General features: G+C 41.4%; 1 protein-coding gene and 1 long non-coding RNA gene across 4 annotated transcripts; one reads left to right on the plus strand and one right to left on the minus strand.

Annotated features, from left to right (window-relative positions):
* Positions 1–11,438: 11,438 nt before the first annotated feature.
* ABRACL (ABRA C-terminal like) lies at positions 11,439–16,022 on the minus strand. 3 transcript variants are annotated; one of them, XM_051615579.1, is made up of 3 exons: positions 16,004–16,022; positions 13,148–13,214; positions 11,439–11,979 (listed from the first exon to the last, which is right to left on the minus strand). In XM_051615579.1, the coding sequence occupies exons 2-3, from the start codon at positions 13,206–13,208 to the stop codon at positions 11,795–11,797; spliced, it is 246 nt and encodes an 81-aa protein (XP_051471539.1). In that variant the 5' UTR covers positions 13,209–13,214; positions 16,004–16,022; the 3' UTR covers positions 11,439–11,794. The 3 variants fall into 3 exon arrangements, with proteins under 3 accessions (XP_051471539.1, XP_051471541.1, XP_051471540.1); XM_051615581.1 differs by lacking the exon at positions 16,004–16,022 and adding an exon at positions 15,852–15,942; XM_051615580.1 differs by lacking the exon at positions 16,004–16,022 and adding an exon at positions 15,494–15,584.
* A 19-nt stretch (positions 16,023–16,041) lies between these two features.
* On the plus strand, positions 16,042–23,879 carry LOC127383132 (uncharacterized). Its single transcript, XR_007889118.1, has 3 exons — positions 16,042–16,397; positions 20,968–21,108; positions 23,326–23,879. It is a non-coding gene; the product is annotated as an uncharacterized LOC127383132 (long non-coding RNA).
* Positions 23,880–25,388: the final 1,509 nt, after the last annotated feature.

The raw sequence follows: 25,388 nt of genomic DNA on the forward strand, positions 1-25,388 counted from the left end.
AGGGAAGCATAACATATGAGTGGTAGAGTTTGCATTTTATGCAAAAAAAAAAATAATTCTACTAGTTTAGTTTTTTACTAGAACTTGCTGAAGTTAAGAAGCAGAGAGTAATTTTACACACTCTGACACATTTAGATGAATGATAGAGGAAAAGCTTGGGAAATACCTTTCACATCCGAATGTACAGCATGATGCATCTTGTCGTTTGTATCAGCCTGGCCTTCTGCGTGCCTAAGATTTAAATGTAAATCTTAGCCAAACATGAGGATTTTTTAAAGGTGTTAATCACATAGTCTTTTTTACTGTGTGCAAAGTGATTTGAAATCATTGGGGAGCACTAATACCTCGCAGGGAAAGTTCCAGATTAGAAGACTGCGGCACTGCTAAGACATAAATATCACTTCACATGGAATGTCATGATTTGAAACCACCGGGTTTGGAAATGGAAAAAAGATGTATCTTGAAAGATTCAAGCCGCTTTGAATATGCTAAGCCCAATCCTACAGCTCTTACTGAGACATATTCAACAAACTACAAAGTACATGCTGCAAGATCAAATACTTTCTGCTGGAAAACTTCCAGGAAAACTTACCCTTTCTAGCTCTGCATATATTTAGAAACACTGGGCCTAGTTGTACAGCAGTTTGCACTCAGTGTGGTCACCTGCTGTTGTGCAAACTGAGCACAAACACTTTTTCTGATCTAGCAAAACATCAGTTTGTCATTTTTGTGAGGTGCAAAGCCACAGTGAAGACTTCGTTCTGCAAGGGTAAGAAGTTGCAGAGACAATTTTCCTACTTCCATGAGATTGCCTGGCTCTAATAAGCAGAAAAAGGTGGAGACAACAGTCCCACAAAACTGTAGAAGTTACCAAATAATGGAAGTAGAAAAATAACGGAAGTGCAGCAGCTTCGTTCCTATGAGCAAAATTAGCTGGAGAGTAGGAGAAAATTATCATCTGTACCATCTCATCCTCTAACCTTCCTCACAGGCAGTCTTGAGGACAGGAGGGAAAACACAACTTGCATCCAGTTTACATATTATTTATGCTGGACCTGCACTGTATGAGACCTAGTGCTCTGATAACAGGAAATGTTAAGAAAGGAAAGCCCTAAAAAGAATTTATGAACTAACAGCTGTCAATTGGTGATGCTCAGTAAGATGTAATTAGTGACACTGAATCAGATGGGATGTGTTTAAACACTACACTTGCTTCTAAAAGCCATTGTGTATCCACAGAGAAAAGAATAAAATATACTTCTAAGTTTAACAAATTTCTAAGCCTACCAAAATTTCTCTTCTTCTAAAGAAGATGCCCTGCCTTTTGCCAGTTCAGCAGTAATATTTATATAATAAGCTGGACTTGTGTGAGGAGGTTATGAGGAGTTACATGTTTAGCTTGATTAGTATTTTCTATTGCAAAAGATTTCTGAGCTTTTTTGCAGGGGCTCAGATGCTACCTCTGCCTCGTAGCAAGCTTCTTCAAGTCTGGAGGGGAGTGAGGACAAGTGCTCTGCCTGCTTTCCATAGAGCTCCATTCAAGCTTGAATAACAAACAATGTTTTTCAGGTTGCTGTGGTCCTTCTGCCATCTGCATTTGCAGTGCCAAGATACTGCCAAAAATAATTGAGCATGAGCCCTTCTGAAGAGGGAGGATGGAGTGTGCTACCAGGAACAATGCAGACATAGATCCAGGGTGGGACTTTATTATCCATCTTCCTCATGGAGGACAAGTATGTATAAATGCTTATCAATATGTAGATAATGCTTATCAATACATATATATACTCGTACAAACAGCACTTAAATTATATGCTCTAGACAGAGGTTAAACCTTCTAGAATTATGAATGACATCTTCCATGCAGCCTTCAATTTGGTTCCTCGCGTATGTGCAATGGAAGATAACCTTTAATTAAATGTTGCTCGGTTTTGGTTTTGTGTTTTGTTTTGTTTTTTCTACAGGGATATTGTCATATGGTGAGAACAGCGATAAGGAAAACAAGCAAGAATCAGAATTCATGAGGCTCCTTGCTCTATTTGCTCCTCCATTTAGGAAATGAAATTTCTGCAAAGAGCAAGGGCAGGAGACTGCAGGAGAGAGCATGTCTTTTGGAAGAAAGTGAGTGAATACTACAAATAAAACTCAGTCATATCCCCGATGCTGCTACAGGCTTCCTTCCTGACAGTAACCACAGTTCCCTCACTCTGCTCCACAGACAGTGAGTCAACAGTTTGGACACAACAGGGCAGAAAAGAAGAGCACAGGTCAGTAAAACATGGGCTGACATTAGAGTGCCTGGCAGCTCTGAAAATCAGAAAAGACTGAGCCTTGTAAGAATAGGAAGGCATGGAAACAAGACATAACACCCAGTAGGATTAGGTACCTATTAATATCCTGACTCTATGTGATATGAAGTTGTTCTTCCATAACAGAGAATTTGCATTTGGCAAAATTCCCTTGGGACAGCTTTTAAGCTCCACGCCAGCATGTGAAACACACAAGTTTTCTGAAAGACCAGTTACTCTACTCAAGAAGAACAACAGAAAGTACTTGCCCAATTTTTCTTCCCACTACCAGCAGTACATTAAATGACTTCATTTTGGAGGTGAGCCAGAGAGTAGCTTAACAGCTTGTTAGAAGGAATAAACGGAACATTTGAAAGCATCTGTGTAGCAATCCTGACCAGAAGACTGCTGTGCATCGAGGAACTGGTCATCAACATCACAGGGAACCTGAGCAGTCCCAGGCCTGTGCTGTGCTGCACATCCAGCGTGGCTTCAGCCTGTGTTGGGCTGCACATATTCCTTGGCCACGGGACAAATAGGAGCCGGCGGGCAGCCCCTGCTTGGTGCCAGTGATTATGCCACCTGCCTAGCCTTGCCTTTCTCTGGAAGTGAGTGCAACAAGATGTTCTCCTGCAAACATCCTCTAGGAGTAGAGTTGTTTTCTCGTAAGGAAATTATCTAATAGCTCAAAGGAGGAACCTCACTTTGGAGGGATCTGTCATGGGAAAATCCATCCAGTCCAATGCTGTGCAAACACTGCTTGCCCAGTGTCTGAAGGGACATAAGAATTACAATCTATGTTCTCTATTCTATCTTATTAAAATGGCTATTTTATTAATCTGTTTGTTGTTGGCCCTTTCTTACTGAGATTCAGAAAGAGCTGAGATATTTTGCAATATGACAGCTAGGGCTATGTGGCTTGGACTTTAAGGGATGGAAGAGAGCAAGGAGGGATGTAATTCTGCTTAATTTAAATGTTTATCCAAGAGATAGACTAAAACAACAAAAAAGAGACCTGTAAAATGGACTGCTGTTGTTACAGAAATGCAAACTTACACTTTACTTCCTTCAGTGAGAGCAGAGATAGTCACCATTTTGGACAGTCACCCAAAAAGCCACATCTCAGAGCACTGGGAGGTGGAGGCAGCATGCCTGCCCCTCATCCTGCATACCATCAAACAAGGAGGAGTTAGGTGAGTGCTTCCCAGGTAGAGACAGCAGCGTCCCCAGAGCAGAGCCCCTTGCTTGCAACCATTGGCAGGACTGGGCTGAGCACACAGTGGGTCCTAGGGCTCACTCAGGAGCATCAGCCAAGACTTCTCCCACAGGATTGCTGCCTTCCCACAGCCATGAGACCAAGTCCCTCATCAGCCTCCACACCTGTACTACCCAAGTGAACCTTTAAACCTGAAACAAATCTCATGCCAGGTGTATCTTTTTAAAACATAATGTTAATGGGTTAAATTTATAAAGGTTAAAATGCTAATGTAAACCTCTCTCATGAGACAAAGGTATCTAGAATATGATTGTACATACAAGCTGTGGCCCTGGTAGCATCTGGTCAGCAGTATGATATCACTAACTCCTGCAGTCATGAAGCCACAAGATCATGACATTATGCCTGAATGGCTTGGAAACCACATGTGCTGGGGACAGGAATGTGCATAAATAGCAAGTGCACTGATGAGACCTGTGATTTTCACACTGATTGCCCCTTTGCTTCTATAGCCACAGCCACATACATGGCCTGATCGTGTGCAAACTGCCCCATTGACTCCTAAACATTTGCAGAAATAAAGGTCCTGTGAAATGCAGAAACATTCTTAGAAATTTGATGCAAAAAAAATTTAGTTCTCCTGTGGCCTCACCTGAAACATAGAATACCCTCAGATTCTAGATTTAATAGAAACCTTACCCTTGTGCAGTAGACAGTAGCTTGAAAATATGATCAGCCAGAGTAAAGGGAGGCACAGAAAAACCACCTTGAGCATTCTTTACCAAAGAACTTTGAAAAACCTCATCTTTACATCAGCCTCTTGATATTTTTGCAGCCTGACTCATAAAATGCTGAGTGTGTGTGGGAGAGGTAGAGTGGGAGTGAAGGGATGGCACTGCCATTTTAAAAATTATTGTAAGTAGATAAAATGCCAACTGTCTGCAATTTCCCCTTAAGACATCATTAACTGGCCAAGATTATTGCCATCATCTATAATTAATAATGCAAATATGATTAGTTTTGTTTCTTGAATTTAAAGGAGACTGTCATAAGACTTGACAGCAACACATGAAGCTTGCAAGGTACAACTCAAATCAGGAATTTTCTAGACAGTGATGTTTCTTTTCTGGTTTAAAATGAAGATTATCAACACAGCAATTTAAAATATGTGCCTGCATGATCCCTAGCGGTCTGAATTGCAATAAAACAAAATATCACAGTATCATTAACTTTGCCCTGTTTATCCTTTTTACTTCCTCTTGCTTCTGCTGAAGTGAGTGGGTTTCATTTTCCATTCTGCATTCAGCCCAGGGGCTTTCTCCCACCACACATCCTGCCAGCACTCAGGCTGCAGACTGCAGAGGGGAAGGTCTGGCTTTGTCTTCCAAATGCAAGGCCTGCTGTCTCTGGCTGGTTTAAACATGCAAGGGAAGCATGTTGGGCACAGGCCTAAGACAGTGGTAACGTAGTACTGCCATTTTTCTAACCTGTCCTGGTTTTGCTGGGATAGATTTATAGAATCAACCTTCTGTTCAGGGAAACCGCGTTTTTGAGAAGACTGCAGCGCCCAGTTCACAGGAACAAAGTTGATAAGACACTTTGTTTTAGTAGCTGGGTTTCTGTAATGAACAAGGTCTGAATCAGTTTTGAGTCGGCCAGGTGCTAAAGCCAGGAGGAGCAGAACCCAGGGCAGCTGACCCAAGCTGGCCAACGGAAGTACTGCATACTGTAAACATCACACTCACTACACATTGGAACTTTGCTGGGGAAAGAGCTCTTACCTTGGTGTCTCATCCGTGAAGGGTCTCACCCCTTGTTTTCCACCTGAGGCCTCCTCTCCCATTTGCTGTGACCATCGTGCTCCTGCTGCAGCTGTGGTGCTCACAGTATTTGGCATTCACTGATCACTATATGGGCTGAGTGTAACTTTGTATTTTATAATAGTGTTGGGATTAATATTAGTTCTTCATTATTTTATTGAATCGGTTTTCATTTAAACCCACAGGTCTTTCTTTTTCCCGGTTCTGCTTCTCAGTGGGGATGGGTCATCAGGTGCTAGAACAACTGCCTAAAAGAAGACATAAACCTTCAGACTTCTAGGATCAGATTTGCTCAGTAATGTCAACAAAAATGATGAGACCCTTACTAGGATGCGTGTTTATAAATGGTGCCTCAAGCACAATTGAGAGTTCTTTTTGTCATTCTAAAAAGGTATCTGAGATGGAACCAAGCTGATGTGTTGCTACAAATTTGTGGGTCCCTTCCAACTTGAGATATTCTGTGATTCTATAAACTGCCAAATGTGTTTATAGAGAAGAAAACAATTCTGAGAAGTCCCACTGTGGCAGTTCCCTGCTATCGGGCCAGCTGGCTGGGCTTGCTTGAGAGTAATACAATACAAATGTAAGCACACATAGCAGCATTGTTCTCCACAGCACAAAGTGAGACACAGGGTAGGGAATCCCACTCTTGGCTCCAAGCAAACTGTTCGACTTCAGTGCTGCTTACACAGAAGCACAGACCAAATTCCCAAGGAGCCTGAGGCACAGCTTTTTATACAGTGATTTCTCTTCACCTGCTGACATGTTTTTCAGTGCACCATGTGCTGTGCAGGGGGTGAGCACACAGCAACCTGTGCCCACCTGCTGCAGATGCCCCCACACCCTTCCAGCCAGAGCCATTTGCCAGGAAAATGAATGGTCTCTTAGTTGACTCTTAAGAAGAAAATTACAGACATTTCTGTACAGGTCCAAAGACTACTCACTGTCCATGTTTCCCAGTGCCAGTCCTGGGGGAGTGAGGCATAAGTGTGTGCTGTCTCCCTGTGGGCATAAGTCTGAGACAGGTGCTTTGGTGTTCAGGTCAGACAAGCAGGCAATGCCACTGGGAATATGGAGGTTTGCATTATTTTAGGTTCCCAGCAAAGTTTTCCAGTCAAACCTTAGATGTCTGTGGGCTTGGAACTACTTGAGTACCTTGCAGATGTTATGAATCACATACTTGAATTAAGGTACTCAAATGCCACCAAAGGTACTTATAATGCAACTATTTCCAGTTTTGGATCTTTACTTCTGTGTCAACTGCTACATAGTGTTGAACTCCAGCTGAACAGTGGTGTCTTCAACTGCTGTTGCCTTTATGTTTTTTTTTTTCTTTTCTGAGAAAACTGAAAGCCAATTTCCAAGAAAATCATACTGTGTTCCCAAAGGAAGCTTTTTAGAACATTAGCTACAGAGACATACCAAAGCCTCTTGACTAATAAAGACCTGGTAATAATATGCCTTCTGCCATCAAAGCTTCACAAAAGACCTAATTCTGCAAGATATATAATCTCAATTATTCTAATGTGATCTTCTGCGGCATTTAGAAGACTTAGCAAAGACCAGAAAATGCAGCTCACTATATTCCCATTCAAACATAATTGTAATTTACTGAGTATTTCCCCACTGGGAAAAAATAGTCAGATTTTGAGTACATGTTGTACCAGTATGTTAGCATAATACGCATATACAAATACATGGTACCTACTACTGTCCTCTCTGGAGCACAGCTTTAAGCATGATGAGGTGTCCTTAAGACTCGTAGCGTCACTCAGCTTGCGGGGGTTGTGCAGGAATAAGCTCCAAAAGGGAGCAAGGTCAAGGACAGAATGTTGCTATATTGGTGAATATGTGGTACTGGAACATGCTCAGGTCTGACTCTAAGCATTTCTCTGGAAGGAGGTTTGATCTGGATCTGATCTGACAAGACTCTGGAGCGTGTTTGTAGATCACACTACCCACTCCTTAGGTACCAGCCTTGTATTTAACCTCCCCGAGTCACTCAAGTGTCCTGGCAGAGATAAGCATAATCTGCGATGACATCCAGGCTACACTGCAAGATAATGCTGCTTCTGGTGTGTTATTCAAAATACCTGCCAGGAGACTCGCTTCAGCTGCTTAAATATGCAACTACAGTGTATTTGTGGCTAACACTGTACTCAGAGTGGCAGAACTAAACTGAACTGCCACCCTCAGGAAAGTTTTATGAGAACAATTTCATATTGAGCAGTTTATGTAACTAGATTTTAAATACACCAGCTTTCTAGAAACACTGTCAAGCACTTATCCATAACTAACCCATTTGGCTTTTTTTTTTTTTTTTTTTTCCAAAGAAGTACCTGGAAATATTGACCATACAGATTCCTGGAAAACATTGCACTGGCACAGCTCTTCAATCTGCCATTAATTTTATTTGAGAATTCAGCTTAAAAAGCTGAAGATACCTTGCCTTGCAAATAAAATCCTTAGGAAATCTAAGTTGGTATGGGTGCTGGACCTTTGAATAAATGCAGACCATTGATCTAGCATCACCTGTAAGGTTAATGGACTCAACTTGGATCCTGTCTGCATGTATTGGAGAGCACTAAGCTGTTTTTTGTCCTTGCCTTTTTTTCTCGTACATAATAAATACACCAAAGGGGACAGATTGAGTCTTTTTCATAAGCTTAATGGATAGTTTCCAAAGGGAAAAATTTCTGGTCTATAGGGAAGCATAAAAAAACCAGAGTATTTTGACATACATCATCATCTTTTGGGTTGCAAAACAAAGTATGTCACGCTAACATTTATCCTGAAAGGTATTCAGGCTTAAACACATCACATATCACCAAACTCATATTCTTCAACCTAGCCAGATCACCCGTTCTAAACAGCTGTCTGAGCACTGAAACATATTTTTTGGCCTAGCGGTTGCTTTTCCTTCAAATGACTTTGTTCATATTTAGTTCTACCCTTCGCAGCTGGCTTTGGAATTGTTTTCTTACATATCAGAAAAAAAAGATCCATTGCAGACCAAATGTCCCATATTTGTTTGAGAAGAATATGAACAAGAACAGTACTTTTTCAAAATTACTGACTTGGCCAGCTTCCAAAAGAAACACATGTTGGGCTTTTTTACTTTTTTTAAGTCCATGAAACCATGATTCCCATCATACAATTATCAGACGAGATTTTCAGGCACTACTGAACATGAATTATGTTGCAGGTTATAGACCAAACCTTTAGGACTGTTCTTTCATACTAGGTGGAGGAGACACAAAGATATCATTAATGGTTAGTGTTTTGATATGGAGCCATAAGGTCAGCTCTGTGGCATTCACAGGTTCATGCTGCATCATCTTAGCAAAGGCTCTGCAACTGTTAAAACATGCTTAATAGTCACTTTGTGCTGCTGGAGTAGAAGAGAATCTCAAGACTACTTCTGAATCATCCAACTATTTTAAAATAAAACTGCCAAGTATCAATGACAATATAATCAGTTTTTGGCACTTCCTGCTCCTCTTACTCTTGTTCTTTCCTTCAAGTGTTTTTTGTGACAAAGAAACTAAGTAAAGATAACCAGCTTCACACAGATATGAATGGCAAAAGTGACATTGCTGTCACTGAGAGAGATCCCTTGAAGCAGAAAGAACACCTCCAGCAAAGCCTGGAGGATATGAGAGATAAGCAAAATACAACTTGCATTTTCAAGATTCATTCCAACATGAGAGAGGCATAAAAAAGATATCGCATCCAGTTCAACCCTTTCTTTGCTCAAGTTCCCAGCAAAAACTAATGCTCACAAGACAAAGAGCTGCAGAGTTTAAGATGCTACCACCTCTCACCAGAAATTACACAAGCTTGCACCTCTGTGCCTTCACAACTTAAGTCAAAACGACTTTGAAAAGCACGTTTATCTCCAGTCACTGGATTTTGCATGGAAACAGCTGAGGTGAGGCGAGTGCACACTCCACTGCATCAGTTACTCCAACAGTCCCTGCTGAAGACATACAGTGGTAACATCTTAAATGGTACCAGCTAGATTTGCATGGAGCTCATCTAATCTCTCTTTGAGGTCCCACCACACTCTCAGATCTTATGTAGATAGAGACTTAATTAGCTAAACTACTCTTTCACTAATTTCCCAGCATTATCACAGGCAGCTATCCACTGACCACCTTTTTATGCTGCTGTTCAAGATCTCTGTATCTTCCTACTTCTCAACAGCCAGAAGGAATTGCTATTTTGGAATCACTGGCTGACCTACAAACTTCCTTCAGACCCATGGTTGGCAAGGTCATGAACTCATCACATGGGACTGATGATTGTCCTACCGTTTACAAGAATGGGTAATGCCTTGTCCATAGTTAGCTTCTCTATTATCGTATCAAGTATTCCAGGAACTACATCTTGTGTCCTAACCATTTCCTGTAGTAATTACTGCCTTCACAGAGGCATGATCCCACCCATGTGAGGCAATGTTAGTATTTAATCTTCTCTCAAAAAAAAATAAATTACAAAGTCATCATTGCTCATATATAACTTAAAGTGAAGAAGCCTACACTATTCTGGGGCCAGGAGGCATCTTAAGTGTCACACTGAGGGCAAGTTCTTGGTTTTATGTCCTTGTTCATGTTGTTCCTCTTCTGCTCTCAGAAGCTGAGGGAAAAGGAACCTCAGCTCCCCTGGGCAGTACAGTGTCACACTGTCCTCTGGTGTTATAGATTTGGTTTAGTGCCAAGTTTCTCTGTCCCTTGCTACACAGTGTCCCCAGAAGCTCTGAATACATTCATTAGCATTGTTAAGAGAACAAGCCCAAAATGAGACATGAAGGTCTCTTCATAATCCCATCTCAGCTCCAAGCCTTACATTTACTGGTACCTAAATTTTCAAGACTGAGGCCCTTTCAATGCTAGAAGAGCCATTGTGAACATGCACAGAGAACTATAACCTGGCTGGGGCAGGCTGGTGCCCTCCCAGACCAAAACTGGCATCTCAGATCACAAAGCTCTTGGTATCTGTGAGCATACTCAGGCTATCCTGTGAAGCCAGACAATGACTCAGGCTTTTGACAAAATAGAGGCAATGGAAAAAACAACTGTGGTTATCTGGTAACACAGAGCTGTCTGGTCTCACGTGATGCAGGAGGCTTGGACTCAGTGCCCCTTCTTTCCACCTGTGGGGTGCAGGGGTGCAGGCACTGCCCAGCTCAGGTCTGGAAGCAGAATAGCTGCATTGGAGTGACAGGGCACAGGAGGCAGTAATCTCTGCTGAGCTCCTGCTCTGCTTCTCTGCTCCAGCTGGCTTGGACCCAGACAGCTCAAGTTTCTCTGTGTTTCACTCCCTTGCTCTCTAGCTTCTGGGGCCTGCACAGGCAGAGGCAGCCCAGATCTGTTTGCACACAGGATTCAAGTTGTCTTCCTGTTGTGCAAAGCAGAGCAAAGAAAGATGAAAGGGGAAGCAGCTGGAATTATACAGCTTTGGAAAGATTCCATAATTGTGTGTGCATTTCCTGTATCTGAAAGTAAGGCGAGACTTTTCATGCATTTTGCAGTTGGAAAAGGCTGCAAAAAGTAGAGGGAAAATCACTCATCCTACAACTTTAAGAGCTGCAGAGCAGAAGTACAGGGCAGTAAGCAGTGCTGCCTTCCCCATGTAGCAGCTCTCTCCCTTCTGGGAGGGAGTATTTTTGCCAGCTAAGAAGTATTAGCACTAAGCTAGTAAACAATCAAAAGGGCCTTTTTTCCTGCACTCCCACCACTTTTTGCCTGGAGTGATTTAGAGGAAGTATGATATCTGTGAGAAGAATAATCAAACCTGCTGTGCCATCTTCTGTTCAACATCACATGAAAGCATTCAGGGAGCTCCTCACCCACTTCCTTCAAAAGTCTAGAGGACAAAAAAATTACAGCATATTACACTGCCAGAGATGAATGAGGTACATCATTCACGGCTTTTTTATGTGCAATCTGGTCACTCCAAAGGACAGTCATTCTTCAGTTGAATCATGCTACAAAATTATTTCCATCTCAGTGGCATGCTTTCTGTGGTTCCTTAACTATGCTCCTCACAGGAATTCAGTTTGCTTGTTTCAGATTGCAAATAAAAAGAGAAACAAGAGCAATAAGAACTATATACATTTGAAGTATGTGCTTTTATTTTATACTCTCATGGCACATTTTCATTTGTAAACATTAAATTACCAGCCCCCTTCTTCATATGTTGAAAATAACCATCAGAAATTTAAGAGAATTACCTGAGTTTTTTAAAAGTTAAAAAAAAGAGAGATCAGATCTGGCAACTTTTACATTACATACAGTACCACTTGAGGAAGAATTACAAAAGGGAATGCTTTCCAAAATAGCACAGTTTTGTTTTGACTATAAAGATATAGAAAATACATCAAAACACCTTGGAATGATCAGCCATATTCAGAGAATGTTGCAAGTCAGTCTCAAACACTTCTATTAATGCAGAGCTGAAATGCTGCATCAGTCCTGCAGGAGCATGATATCAACATTGTCATGAACACCTTGTAAAAGAAGCTCCCCTTGATAATTGACAATCTTCCGTCGTTTTGCAGCCTTAAGAGTTCCCACTAGGGCTTCAAAGAGGTTGGCACACTTTTCATCAGCAAAGAGCACACCAAATTTCACACTCACTTGTCCATCAGCATCTAAACCAAAGACACAACATGAAAACACATACAGATTTTCTTTCAGGTAGGAGCTTACTAGGGAAATAAAGTGACATGCAATTGGAACATTGAAAGTAAACCCCATGGTAGTTCCCAGTTTATTGGGGAATATATTACAAATTATGATGGTAACCAGTAGGCAAAACTCCTGTCTGGTATGACTTCCCTTTTTTTGTTCCAGAGACTCTTGCCAATAAACACGTATCTGCTGTGTTTATTTTTACTGATGCCTCTACAAACCCTATGACTGGCACAAGCTATTAGATCTCTTCAAAGCATAAGGAGGAAAATAGTTTTAAATAATTAACATGTTAAAATATTTTTTCAAATTTTTTTCACTTATTAACGTTTAAGGTTCACACTGAAAAAGATAAAATGTGAATTCATTTCTCACACAAAGCAAAAATTTTAAAATCTATGTTAAGGTTAACTCCGGTTAACTATACTTTAAAGGCAGATGTAGCCATACAAAATGCAAGATGTACATATCTATTTAGGCTTTGAAAACCAAATGGAACTGAATGAAATGGCATCAGAACTGAAATACATGAGCAGGTAAAAAAATCCACAAATTGCTTAAATATTTGTAAAGAGAGAAGAGTTTTAACGATGAAAAACAATCTTTAGAGAAAAGGCTACCTTCTAAGCAAGTTTAAGAAAAGCTGGGACCTCACCAGTAAGTCCTGGATTAGTTTTGGCACACAGATCAATTCCTTCCATATAATACTGCCATGAACAGAATTCTGAAGTTCTGAAGTTCGTAAGTTACCAAGGAGGGAGGTGGAAGGAAAAGGTATAACTTTATTTTTTGACAGTTGTAGCACGTATTGAAAGTCTAAAGAAAAAGGTAATTTTGCAGTTGATTTTAGTGGGAGCAGGATTTCGGGCCTACACCCTCTGTGCTGCAGAGGTTTAAACGTTTCACTTCATAACAGGACTACTTGAAAGAATGAGAGGCAGGGAGTACCATACAGTCCAACATAAAGTATACACACAAGTTTTCAAGTTACCTGAGCCTGTTTAATTACATTTGCTAAGTTCACCTATTGCTACAACATGACAACATCTGTATGACATGTCTATCATATACATGGGTGTATGTTTAACATGACTACATCTGTACAGTCAAATATATTACAACACTTACTTTTGGTTCCCAGCCGCCGAATCTCCTCAACTAGGAGGCTAATTTCATGTTCCACATTCATTGTGGTCTAAAAAGTAAAATAAGTTTTGACAAAGTTATTAGGAGACCTGTAAATCCTTTGTGCCATCGTGGCCTGTTCTCAAGTTTATCAGGAATGTTGCAGCACTTTGTAAATCCCAGTAGCCTGGAGACACACGGCTATGGGATAATCAGAGATTTCAGTCTTGAAAAGATAAAGAGCCTCCACATTTGAAGGAAAGTGAACAGCAACTACAACCTTGGTATATTCTAAACACAAATAAAGGAGCTAATCTCAAAAAAAAATAAAGTGGGAAGAGCAGGGGGAGGGGTTTGGTAGTTTTAGAGAACAAGCTTAAGCTGACAGAGAATCAGACCATCACAGGTCTTCAGGGCTTTGCAATTTTCTGTCAATGCCCTCAAAAAAAATAGAACATTTTCCTTTAAATTCCTCTCTGAGATACACAGTAGATTTGCTTTTTCAAGCCACACCACAGCTTCCCACTTATGCTGGCAAGATACCACAGACATCCAGCAGGTTACAGCAGGGTCTACACATGCAGTGCCAGGAAGGACAACAGCTACTGCGAGCAAAACCATGCAAGTGTCCTAAGAAGGCCAACATTAATTTCCATTCACATAAATCCCAAGAAACTACTAACACTGCCAAACATATCCTGTGCACCTTTTTGCTGTTTTCTCCAGTGTGCATCCATTTTCACCAATGTGCATCAATGCCCCTCAACAGTTTAGCCATAGTCAGCTTAGACGATGTCAACACTACAGTCACACAAAACACTGTTCGGCTACAAAGTATCCACGGTTAGTAACTACAGGCATCCGAAGGGCGTTTGGGGATCTACGCTGTGCAAAGAAGCGTCAACATAATTGAACTTTCAGATGTGCGTTCATTGGGCAAAAACTGGCATCAAGGTAAGCACAAGAAAACTGGGTCCCACAAAGCAACACATCAAATGCAGCTTCCACGGGTGCCAACAGTGCAGCCTGGAACAAAATCTAGAGAGAGAGCTTCAGGAGCTGAGCACTGTCCTGGGGGGGCTCACTGAGCAGAGACTCCTCTCTATTGTTTAAGAAACCAGGATTTCCCCACAGATCTGGTAAGTAAATGGAGTGAAAAACACTGACATCTGGATGCATCATAAACTCCCCTTAAGAGAAAAGCGTCCCTTTTTTTTTTTTTTTCTAAGACTGACAGTTCCATCTCCTGACCCCTCCTGATCTATCCAAGATGTAACAATCTTCGTAACTGAGCCCTTTTCAGATCCCTAAGTCACTTGCATGCAGAATCACAGAACGTTAGGGGTTGTAGGGACCTCTGGGGAACGCTGAGCCCAACCCCCTGCCAGAGCAGGACCACCACAGAATCCAGGTCACACGGTAACACACCCAGATGGGTCTTGAAACTCTCCAGAGAAGGAGACCACAACCTCTCTGGGCAGCCTGTTCCAGTGCTCCACAACCCTTACAGTAAAGAAGTTCTTCCTTACGTTGAGGTAGAACTCCCTGCATATTGACCAAGCTTATTACCAGCACGGATTTCAGGCAGAGCCCCATCCAAAGCACAGTTTCATCTCTCACGCACAGCAGGAACGAACACTCCAGTGAGTGACAGACCAACAAGTAACATGGCAACACGATGTGCTACGTGGTACCACTTCTGCAAAGCTGCCTTAAAAGGGCACAGCCACACGGCTGCAAGATTTTAATTGCCTTATATGATTTCTAAGAACGTCTGGATTTTGTTTAACTGAGTACTTAATATATTATTACAAGTCACTGAGGAACATACGACCCACTACCAAAAAACTTACTCTATCAAGATTAATTTGTCCAAATGCCAGTTTTAATATTTGTCATTAAAACGCCATAATTTGCTTTTCCTTAAAGATGTTCTACTAACTTTAAGGGCTTTTTTGCTTTAAACTTTAACTCTTTAGATTCACGTTAACTTAAAATTATTTTCCCTCAGACCCACTCACTGCCAAGTTCAATAGCAACATTTAGAATAAAGATAAATATAGATGTATATATATTCTACATCATTGTGGAGCACTTTTGAGATCAGAGAACCGTGGCTGTGTAAGGAGTAAGGAAGAAAGGATTCTACGTATTCTAAGCACACTTCAATATTTACTTTAATATACTCGACAAGCCAACTATCAAAAGTCACTGGCAACTATTAAACTCTAATACTTAAGATGCTACGCCCTGCCGGAAGCCAGCAGGGTTTTTCAGTGCGTAGTGCGAAAATCAAACTTCTCTGTATGTGCTGGAAATTCACCCAGGAGCCGCACAGCACAAACACACCTTCCTAACCGAAGGCACCGACCTCTCCCGCTGCAGATACCGCCAACACCTGAGAAGATGGCTCCTCCGCGGGCCCCCCTGTGCGGGCAGAGCGCGCACCTCTTCCCACCCGGGCACCCCCGGCAGGGACCCCCCGGCAGGGGATCCCGCCACCTCCCCGGGCCCCGCCGGGCCTTGGTTCCCCCGCCGCCCGCGCAGGGCGCAGAGGGAAGCGGGCCCCGCCCGCACCAAGAGCAGCCGCAGCCGCAGCCGTACCCTCCCGCCGTCGGCTGCCCGGGCAGCGCTGCGCTCCCCGGAGCACCGGGAAGGAGGGCTGCCCCCGGCCGGTGCCCGCAGCCCGCTGCCCGCCGCCGCTCACCCGCTGCCGCCGCTCTCGCCGCGAGGGGCCGCCTGAGGCGGCGCCGGGGCGAGGGGCAGGGGAAGGAAGGAAGGAAGGCGGGGGCAGGGCGAGGGGCGGGCGGCGGCTCGTCGGCCTTCGGCAGCACCTCCCCTCGCTCCGCCCAGCCACACCTCGCCTCTCGCAGCCGCCCGGCGGGGAGCTCCGCGCCGCGGCGCTCTGGGCCGCTGGTGGCTGCAGGAGGGGCCGCGCAGCCCGGCCGGGCTCCGTCCCGCTGCCCCGCCGGGGCCCGTCCCGCTGCCCGGCCGCGCCTCCCCTCCCCGCGGGCTGCCGGGGCAGGTCCCGCGGGCATCCCGCCCGGCGCCGGGCTCCCCTCGGCCACTCGCGGGAGGCGGGCGCGCAGGCCCAGCGCTGCTCCCGCCTTCCCCGCTGAAGGGCTGGGCCGTTTCCTCCCCTCTGAGGACCTGACCTCGCTCTTTTCCGTATCAGGGAGTCCCAGCTTTGCGCGGCCTGCTGATTTGATCAGCACACCTCGTTCCTGTCCTGACAGAGGCATCGCCATGCTCGGTAAAGTGCCCTCCACAGCCAGCCCTTGAGTAACTCCCTCTATTCCAGCGGGTCTGCTCCCAGCACAATGCACCGTGTTGCTTCAGTCGCTTTCTTTCTGTCGCTGTACTGTGCCTCACACACTCTTATCTTGTCTGGCTTCCCAAGGTGACACGAAGCCACATCCTTTTCTTATACCTCCCACATTCGTTTTCTCCTAGAAAAACAGTTACCTTTCCAGAGAAAGCGAATGAGCCAGGCTAGTATAATTTACCTCAGATAAAACATCATGTTGTGGTTTATCTATTTTTTCACGCCGCATCCTTGTACTCTACGCTGTGGAGAGAAGGCAATTTAACGTCTTCCACCGTGTATCTTGGTATTTGTTGCTACTCTTGCTTCCTCTTCACCTCACATACATGTTTACATCTTCTCGCAAGGAGACAGGCGCTAAGCCCGAGAGCTGCGTTAACTCCTACGAGGCAACAAGGCAGCTGCCAACCCGCTAATCAGAGGCAAGGATCACATCAAATGTCTCTGGAAAATTCTCACCGGCACAGCTCGAGGCATTACCATTCCTGGCTGTCTGTCCCAGATCCATATCAGGCATGACTGCCCCTAAAGCAGAGTCAGTATGAGAAGCTATTTCCAGCCCTTGCAGTTCACATTTTCATCCATTAGCTTCTGAAGGCGAGGCTGAGATACTTTCTCAGACTGTGAGCTGTGCCAGTTAGGTCTGGTCCCTTACTATATTCTCCAATGCCTGGTGTAAGGATGAAAAAATAACTAGTGACACCTTAAACCAAGAAAAGCTCTGCTAGGGCTCGTTTGGCAGAACCTGCACCTAGATAAATCAGTTTGCACAGTGGAAATACTGCCAAGATCACATTTTTATCATCCTTGGGACGTGTAACTGGAGGTCAAACCCCTTCCTTTGTGGAGGGATTTTTTTAATGTGTTTTTATTAAAAGATTGACTTTTCCTCAGAATAATCAGGATTTATCAGTAACACAATCTTTGGCTAGTAAGGAAAAAACAACCAGTGCTGCTTTCTGCTCGAGGAGCTCTATATTCAGCTGGTGATAGCATATTGAAACATCTTCCTGCACAGATTAGCTGCATTTAACATCAGTAAGGGGTGCTCTTTAAAAAAAAACAAAAACAAAAACAAAACACCCACAAACTTATCAGACAGGAAAAACAGATTGAAAGAGCTACATTCCTAAGTCAATAATGAAATTTACATCTATCTGAATTGAATCAAAAGACAGTGGAGAATTCTCAGAAAAATGTAGTCTCTGAAGAGCATTGATGCTCTGCGCATGTCATGGCATATGTGCTTATGTTAAGGTATACTCCTTTTCCTAAGATCTTTGTTTTATTGGCCAACACAGTGCTAAATACTACAGTCAAAAGGATAGACCTTTAAAGGAAATCTGAGATAAACCTTTTAAAATATAATGTTAGCAAATATATAAAATATTCCAGTTTTTTAGCAGTATAGAATAAAAGTGCTTCTTTCCTGTTTTCTATTGTTAGAATAATGCTTCCAGTTGTATCTCTCATGCACCCTAGATTTCTTAATCATTGGAACACCATTACATTTGCACAAATAATGTAAGCCTTTACTCTGCGTAATGTGATTTTCATTATGGACAATTTAATTTTGATTGACTTATGATGATGATGATGAGGAGGAAATCTATGTTAGAAATTCTTTTCTAAGTCTGTTTTGAAGCATAGCTCCTAACTTACAAGCAGCAGATCAACTATATGGTGAAACGAGATGAGAAAAATAAAAATAAAAAATTTATGAATCCTCATTTTCTTTAAAGCTTTTATTTTTTTGTCTGGTTTTGTGGGTTTTTTTAGAAAGTACAATTTTACTGTTTTTCATTCTGTCTTTTGGAAAGCAAGCATCATGTACCCAAGTATTGTATAGTACCCAAGAACACATCAGGACATGATCAAAACACAGTATGATCTCAGTACTGTTTCTTTCATGGCCCTTCCTTGTCATGTAATGTTAAAATAATTCTAAGTAAATCTGTACTCAAAACCGTCTGTTACCATGACAATTAAGGGAAAACTGATGCTGCCAAAGTATGAAAATGAGCAGCATGAGGACTGAGTGACTGATTATGTCCTTACAGGGCCAGCAGCAGAGAGTAGGAAATGTGAAAATTAGGGAGATGGTGATTTTGGGTTGTTCTGCTTTCATAATTTATTTTATTTAAAGGGTACACAGGGCAGAAATGGAAATATTGCTCATACATACTTCATATCACTGGTTAAGGTCATCATCAGACTCCTAATTCTTATTGCTGTTTGTGCATTTACTCAGAGTGCTCCCAAAAAGTAATGAGATTCTGCCTTAAACCAGTCTATTTTAATTTGACCTTCCTTGGCATCTCACTGTAAGATGCACAGTTTTACATCAAGGCAGCTAGACAGAGGAATTATGCAACACAAGATTTAAAAAAACAGCTCAAGAACATAAAACCAATCAAATTAACACAACATTTTGCCTTCAGCAGTAACCAAGAACAGGCATTTATAAAACATTATAATCAACAAAAACTATCAGTTGATCCCCTGGTTTCTCTCCTGGCTCCTGGCACTGATTGGAGCAGATAATTGTTCCCTCTTCACCTTTCTCCATCACATTCATGCCTATAGCTCCCCCATCTCTCATCCTATTTTCAAGCTGAAAAGCCCTAGTTTTATTTAATCTCATGTAATATGAATTACTTCCAATGTTGCTGATTCTTCTTGTTGTTCTTTATAATTTTTCAAATAATTCCACATACTTCATTGGGATTGAATGAGTTAGAACTGTCAGCAATATTCACCACATAATGACATAATGATGTTTTCTTTTGTTCTCACCCCTAATAATTTGGAACATCTTACCTGCCTTTTTGAAGAGTGCTGAGCACTATCCACACTGGTTTCAAGTACTATTTCCAAACCATTAGTAATGAATTTGTCTGTTACAGGTCATTAGGATTATTTTCCTCCCAGTATATTACCTTGCATTATATAGTATGACCGGCTGTTTTACTGAGTGATTTGACACAGGATCACACAAACTTTGTCACTTCTTTTCATCAATGACAGCTTTGAGCAGCACAGGTTCAGAGATGGTACTAAGACCTCTCTAGTAACCTCTCTTCCTCATGAAAGCTGACCACCAGCTCTACCTCTTTGTCTCCTTCCTACCTTTCAGCTGTCTACTGATTCTGAATAGAGCCTGTCTTCTTACTCCATGAGAAATTAGTTTTGTGAAAGTATTTAATGTTTACAGTAAACATGTTGTAAACATACCTGTGGCAGCAGGTTTCTTGAAAGACAGGTGTGTAGCAGCATGGGAAAAGCCTGAAAAATGTAGAGGAAAGTTACAAGGTCATTTGCTAGGTATGGCCATTGTTTTCTGATTTCCAGCATAAATTAACTAAATATTCTCACTTTCCTAGTATTTCTTGATAACCCATGCTGGTTTTGTTTCGTACAATTATATGTGCTTGTCAATAGGCAGACATATGTACCACATGTGCATGCACACCATTTTCTGTTGAGACACTCCCCAGCTAAAAACCATTAGAGCTACCATGGTGATTTGCAGATTTCACTGCTAGAAGACATGATCTTACCTGTCTTCTTACATAGTCTGGGTCTTACTTTGTTTTTCAACACATTTTTGTTTAATATATTGATTTAGTAGACACAAGTTCCTGCCATATGTGCCTGTGTGCCATACTTTTGCTTTAACATCAGCAACCTACAGAAGTGCCAGAGATTCTCTGCTGTCTCCAAAGCTGGACAGAACCTTCAGTGCTGTGATGCAAGCAGGAATGTGTGTGTGTCTCTTGTCTTAGCCCAGCCCCATCATATATCTGTGCCATTGTCCTTCCATGAGTCACTTCTTGACACTTGTGCCTTATTATGCAACACACTGTAGGATTATGACTCAACATGAAGTTGTGAAGCCACTTCAGCCCAGGCTAAAACAGGTCTTTAAAGATAATATCTTCACATGATTTAAAGATTTCAAGGGGTAGAGGATCTACTACATTCCTCATTCCTGTGGGCTTTGAAACAGCACAGAAAAAGTAAGATATCTTTTCCTAAGACAAGACAGGGTCCTTGGCTGCAATGAGCAAAAAAAACCACAGCAAGTCAACATTGTTATAGAATCTGAGAGGGGTTAGCAATATTCAGAGAGTATGGCTGTTAGAGATAGTCAGAAGAACAACTGCATTTGTTGAGACAAGCCCATCAACCAGGAATACAACAATCTATTCCCCTACGAACTCTGTATCCAAAGCATCTCCACCATTTTTGGTCCAATCATCAGTCTTACTTGGCCACTCTGTCTGAAGTCAGCAATTGTATCAAGGGAGAAAATGATTGTAACAAAATGGAAAGTGTAGCGATAGTCTGGAAAACTTTCCAATAACTTCCCTGTAAAGCCATGTTTAAAAATATTAGTTGTATGGGCTCCTAGCTGTACTTTTCCTATAATGACCAAAAAAGCCCAAATCAAAACAGAAAATAAAAAAAGCCTCACTTTCTCTTTTTTCTCTCTCAGAGCTGAAAAAGTAACCTAGCAGATAAGCATTCCTTTTATCATAAAAGCAAACACGATGGACCAGCCTCAGAACAACAGCAACTACAAATACAAACGCAGTGACTGTGGCAGTCTTGGCACTTGAATGAGCACTTCATTGAGGTAAATGGAATTACTCACTTTTGCTGTTGTTCACCTGTGACTTATTTCAGAAATAGCCTCAGGGCATTATGTCCTTCTCATTATGCATTAGGTGCTTCAAACAAAATAATTATTCTTCTTCCTAAATTAAGCATTCAAAAGTATACTACAGTTGAACAGAAAAGAGAAGTACTTAAAATCTTTATGTAAATCACTGAAATTACTTGCTCTACACCTAATCCAAGAGTAAACCTCTGTATGGAATGACAGAAAGATACTGCATCAGTACAGCTAAAAGACTGGGCTCATAATGTAGTTATATAGTACACTCTGTAAAAATAACTATGGGATGACCCTAATCGTGTCTGAGAGTATATACTTGAAAATTGTAAGACTGAACTCAAAGTGTCCCTAAATATGCACAAAGTCAGAATTAGTAAGGGGCTTATTTTGAGCTTGGGTGATGCTTTTCTGCACAAGAGGATGTGAAGTAAAGAGCATGTGCAGTTATGTTTTGTGGGAGCTGAGTATTAAAAAGTGTTAAGAGACAGTTCACAAAGAGAAAAATAAATAATTAAATATCTGATTGTATTTAATGTGGTTTATTGTGTCCTTTGCTATAACAGCTGAACATTTGAGAGAGAGGAACATGAAGATTAATTACTTTTGCAGATTCCTATTATAAAAATCTCCTGTAGCAGGGAGGCAGCAGTACATCTTCTGACGTCCAGACAGCATGGTAAAGCTGAATCATCCAGTCCCGCTGTCCTCTTGTTTGGTATCTGGAGTCAGAAAAACACCTCCCCTTCTCCCTTTCCCTCTACACATACATACACATACTGGTATTTTGGGGACTTTTTCAGAAAACTAAAAATACTGGCTTTGCATAAAGATGTCAAATAATTGTAGCAAAAATGAACAGTAAATTAGTACAGAATTACTATACACATCCATATCAAATACAGCTCCAGGTGTAATAACTTTATTTATTAGTTTCGTATAAATTTCTTCCCTAAAGCTCAGGCATTTATAATGACTCAAGACAGAAGTACATCAAATCTTTTCCTGAAGGAAATCTTATTGAAGTGAAATTGTGGATTGACATTTGTCAGAAGTCATTTACTTAATGTATGAAATCTTGTCATTGCAAAAGTCGTTACATTAAATTAGTTCTTAGTGAAATGTCAAGACCTCCTGCTGGCCATGCAAGCATGGTTCACAGAAGTTTATAGTTGGCTAAAAAACATAAGAATACTTTCTTTATGACTGGATTATCAATAGTTAATCATAGTTTAATGGCAAAAAAACCTGTTTATAAGCATTTTTAGGGATAAACCTGTAATTTTGCTATTCTATATTCAGGTTCTTACCTCAAAACCTGTGCTTAAGTTGCACATTGGATCATTCAAATCTGACAGTCTTCACAATGACACTGAATTTATACTATATTTTTAAGTCAAGTACAGGAGCACTTTATTGGTTGCTGCTTAAGGAGAAGTGTATTTTTAGGGTAAAATTTATATATAAACTGGCTTTTAAGAAGTTTTTTCTGGTTTCAAGATACAATGCCAGTTCTGAAATCCGAGCGAGGTTCAAATTTGGAACTCATCAAACGTTTTGCATTTCACTGGCACTGCAGCCAAAAGACTTTTGTTTCTAAATAAGATTATTTCATGCTGTTTGAAACTGCAACAAAGAAGAATGATGAGACTCGCAACACAGCTTGCCACATAACACTGTGAATGTTCTCACCTACTGACCTAATAGCCTAGGAGGAATTTCTGTCATGGTGTAGAAAGTCAAACTACATGCAAGTTTCAAATAGCAGACAAATATCTATGAGGGAAATATTATGAGAACATTATTAATTTACACTTTTAAACACACCATATGGTTTGATTACAAATTATGTGTCAGTTTTCTTCTTCACATAACAACTCCATTTTATCAATTTTCATGAATTTTTAATCTGCAAAGTTAATTGTAATTGTGAATCCCAAAGTTCTAGGATAAGTCTTACCATTTTTTCTTTTTCCTGGGTGAAATTTTCTCCAAGCATCTCTGACATCTTGGAGAAGGCCAGATTTCAAAACATGGCTAAGAAAATTAAGCATAACTATCTTCTCGTTTGGTTCATAGTTTTCCTATGTGATTGTGTTACATGTATACAAATAATATTTGCTTCTCAAGGCATTGTGATGTCATATTTAGAAGCAAATATTATTTGTTCCTTGGCAGATGAATAGCACAAATGGATTTCACTTCCCCTACGTTTACTGAAGGAAGCACAAAAGCTGTCTTGCACAGAGACAAGTGTTTTCATTGTGAACCATTACAGAAACTTCCCAACGCACATCCTCTGATTCCAAGCCTTCCTTACGTAAGCTTAGACCAGCTTCAACTTCCTTCTGCTGTTAGGATACAGTTACTCCATTTTAAATAGTTCATCTCCATGTTTAATTTAATGGAAGCTTATAATATATTGCTAGATGACATGAAAGTATGCTTCTGATGGCCTGCAAATTTGACAGAAGCAATGAGGGGAGGAGGTGGGGAGAGCTGATGATTCCAGAATTTCTACATGTATTTCTGCTCTAAACCCCATAAATAACTGTAATTACCATGCTAACAGGAAACAGAAATGGGAGGGGTAGTTTTATTTTTTCTTTATACAATCAGCTGCATCATAGACTTAGCAAAGTAAGTCAGTGTAGGATGAGGAAATTCCCAGCTACATAAACAAAGCACACGTCCATCAGAGGCAAAAGGTACAGCTGAGCACATGTACAGCACTTGGGATAAGATGCAGAGGAAATTTTAGCCAACTTCTTCAGGAGTACATTCAGGAGAGGTGGGGTCTTCAAGTAGAAATAAAAAACAGTACAGGGAGTTATTCTCAGTTGTTTTACTGAGACACATAGCTGGAGCTGTAAGAGAACAGTGGAGCAAAAACTGGAGAAACAATCTCTAAAACAGAGGCAACTCATCATTAAGTCAATCAGTGGAACAGCTCTCTCTTGTCCTAGGGAGGCATCCAAAGCCGGAGACTCCAGCCAGCCAACTTTTTCTCTTTCCTCCTATTGAACAATTTCACTTGCCAGGGGAAGCAAAGGATAGAAGAAATACTATGGGAAATGTTGTGAGAGCCTAATGTTTTGCTTTTTCTTAAAAGGGTGTGTTGTGAACTTTCATGCTCTAATCTTTTACAAGACTGCACTTGACCTCAGCTGGCATTTTCTCAGAGCACCTTTCAGGAGAAAAACTGACCATGATTCACACTGTTTTAAAAGGCTGATGTTGCACTCAAATGTACATCAGCCATGGAAAATTATTTATCAGCAGGTGCCAGCAAAGTAGGACTACTGTGAACTGCACAGAAAACAATTAACAATCACCCTGAAAAGTCAGCAGGCATTTAAGAAATCATTGGATAAAGTGCAGTGGCTAAGATTTTGAGTAGTTGAAAGTTACATCTCTGTAGTAAAGAGAAATTAAAACCTCACCTTTGAAAAAAGCACCACTATAGAGAGAACTTCAGTAAGTAGGTCAGAGATTATAACTAACAGTTACACAGATAAAGAGACATGGGACAAATAGAATCATAGAATGGTTAAGGTTGGAAGGGACCTTAAAGATCACCAAGTTCCAGCCTCCATCCTATGAGCAGGGAACCCTACCACTAGACCAGGCTGCACAAGCCTTATCCAACCTGGCCTTAAACACCTCCAGGGAGGGGGCATCTAAAACCTCCCTGGGCAACCCATTCCAGCACCTTACTACCCTCATGGTGAATAGTTTCTTCCTGATGTCTAACTTAAATCTCCTCTCTTTCAGTTTTAAATCATTACCCCTTGTCCTATCACTACCCTCTCTGGTGAAAAGTCCCTCCCCAGCTTTCCTGTAGCCCCTTCAGGTACTGGAAGGCCACTATGAGGTCTCTCTGGAGCCTTCTCTTCTCCAGGCTGAACAGCCCCAATTCTCTCAGACTGTCAAATAATAGATAGTTCTTTGGTCACAGCTGTAGGCTGAGAGACATGTAAACTAAAGTACCAAGACTGTAATGTTGACTCCATTCTATCAATTAACCAAAAATTATCTAAGGAAACAAATTACCCTCAGTATTAACAGCTTGTCAAAATAGCAAGTAGGCATCAATAAAGACTTAGTAGGTCAGTTAATTGATTACTACAGATCAGAAAGTTTCCATCAGAGAGGCAAGCAGAAGGTGGAAAGATGAGTACCTCAAACCAGAAGAAAGGCAGGCATTGTTTTGTTCACTTACTTTCTAAGGAATACACATC

The sequence above is a fragment of the Apus apus genome, chromosome 3, assembly GCF_020740795.1.
Source record: "Apus apus isolate bApuApu2 chromosome 3, bApuApu2.pri.cur, whole genome shotgun sequence".
Taxonomy (NCBI): Eukaryota; Metazoa; Chordata; class Aves; order Apodiformes; family Apodidae; genus Apus; species Apus apus.

Excerpts from the sequence above, each read along its gene's own strand:
- ABRACL (XM_051615579.1), bottom strand. The coding sequence starts at position 13,208 with ATGAATGTGGAACATGAAATTAGCCTCCTAGTTGAGGAGATTCGGCGG. Across the intron at positions 11,980-13,147 it reads TCGGCGGCTGGGAACCAAAA|ATGCTGATGGACAAGTGAGT; the intron begins GTAAGTGTTGTA and ends TCTTTGGTTTAG.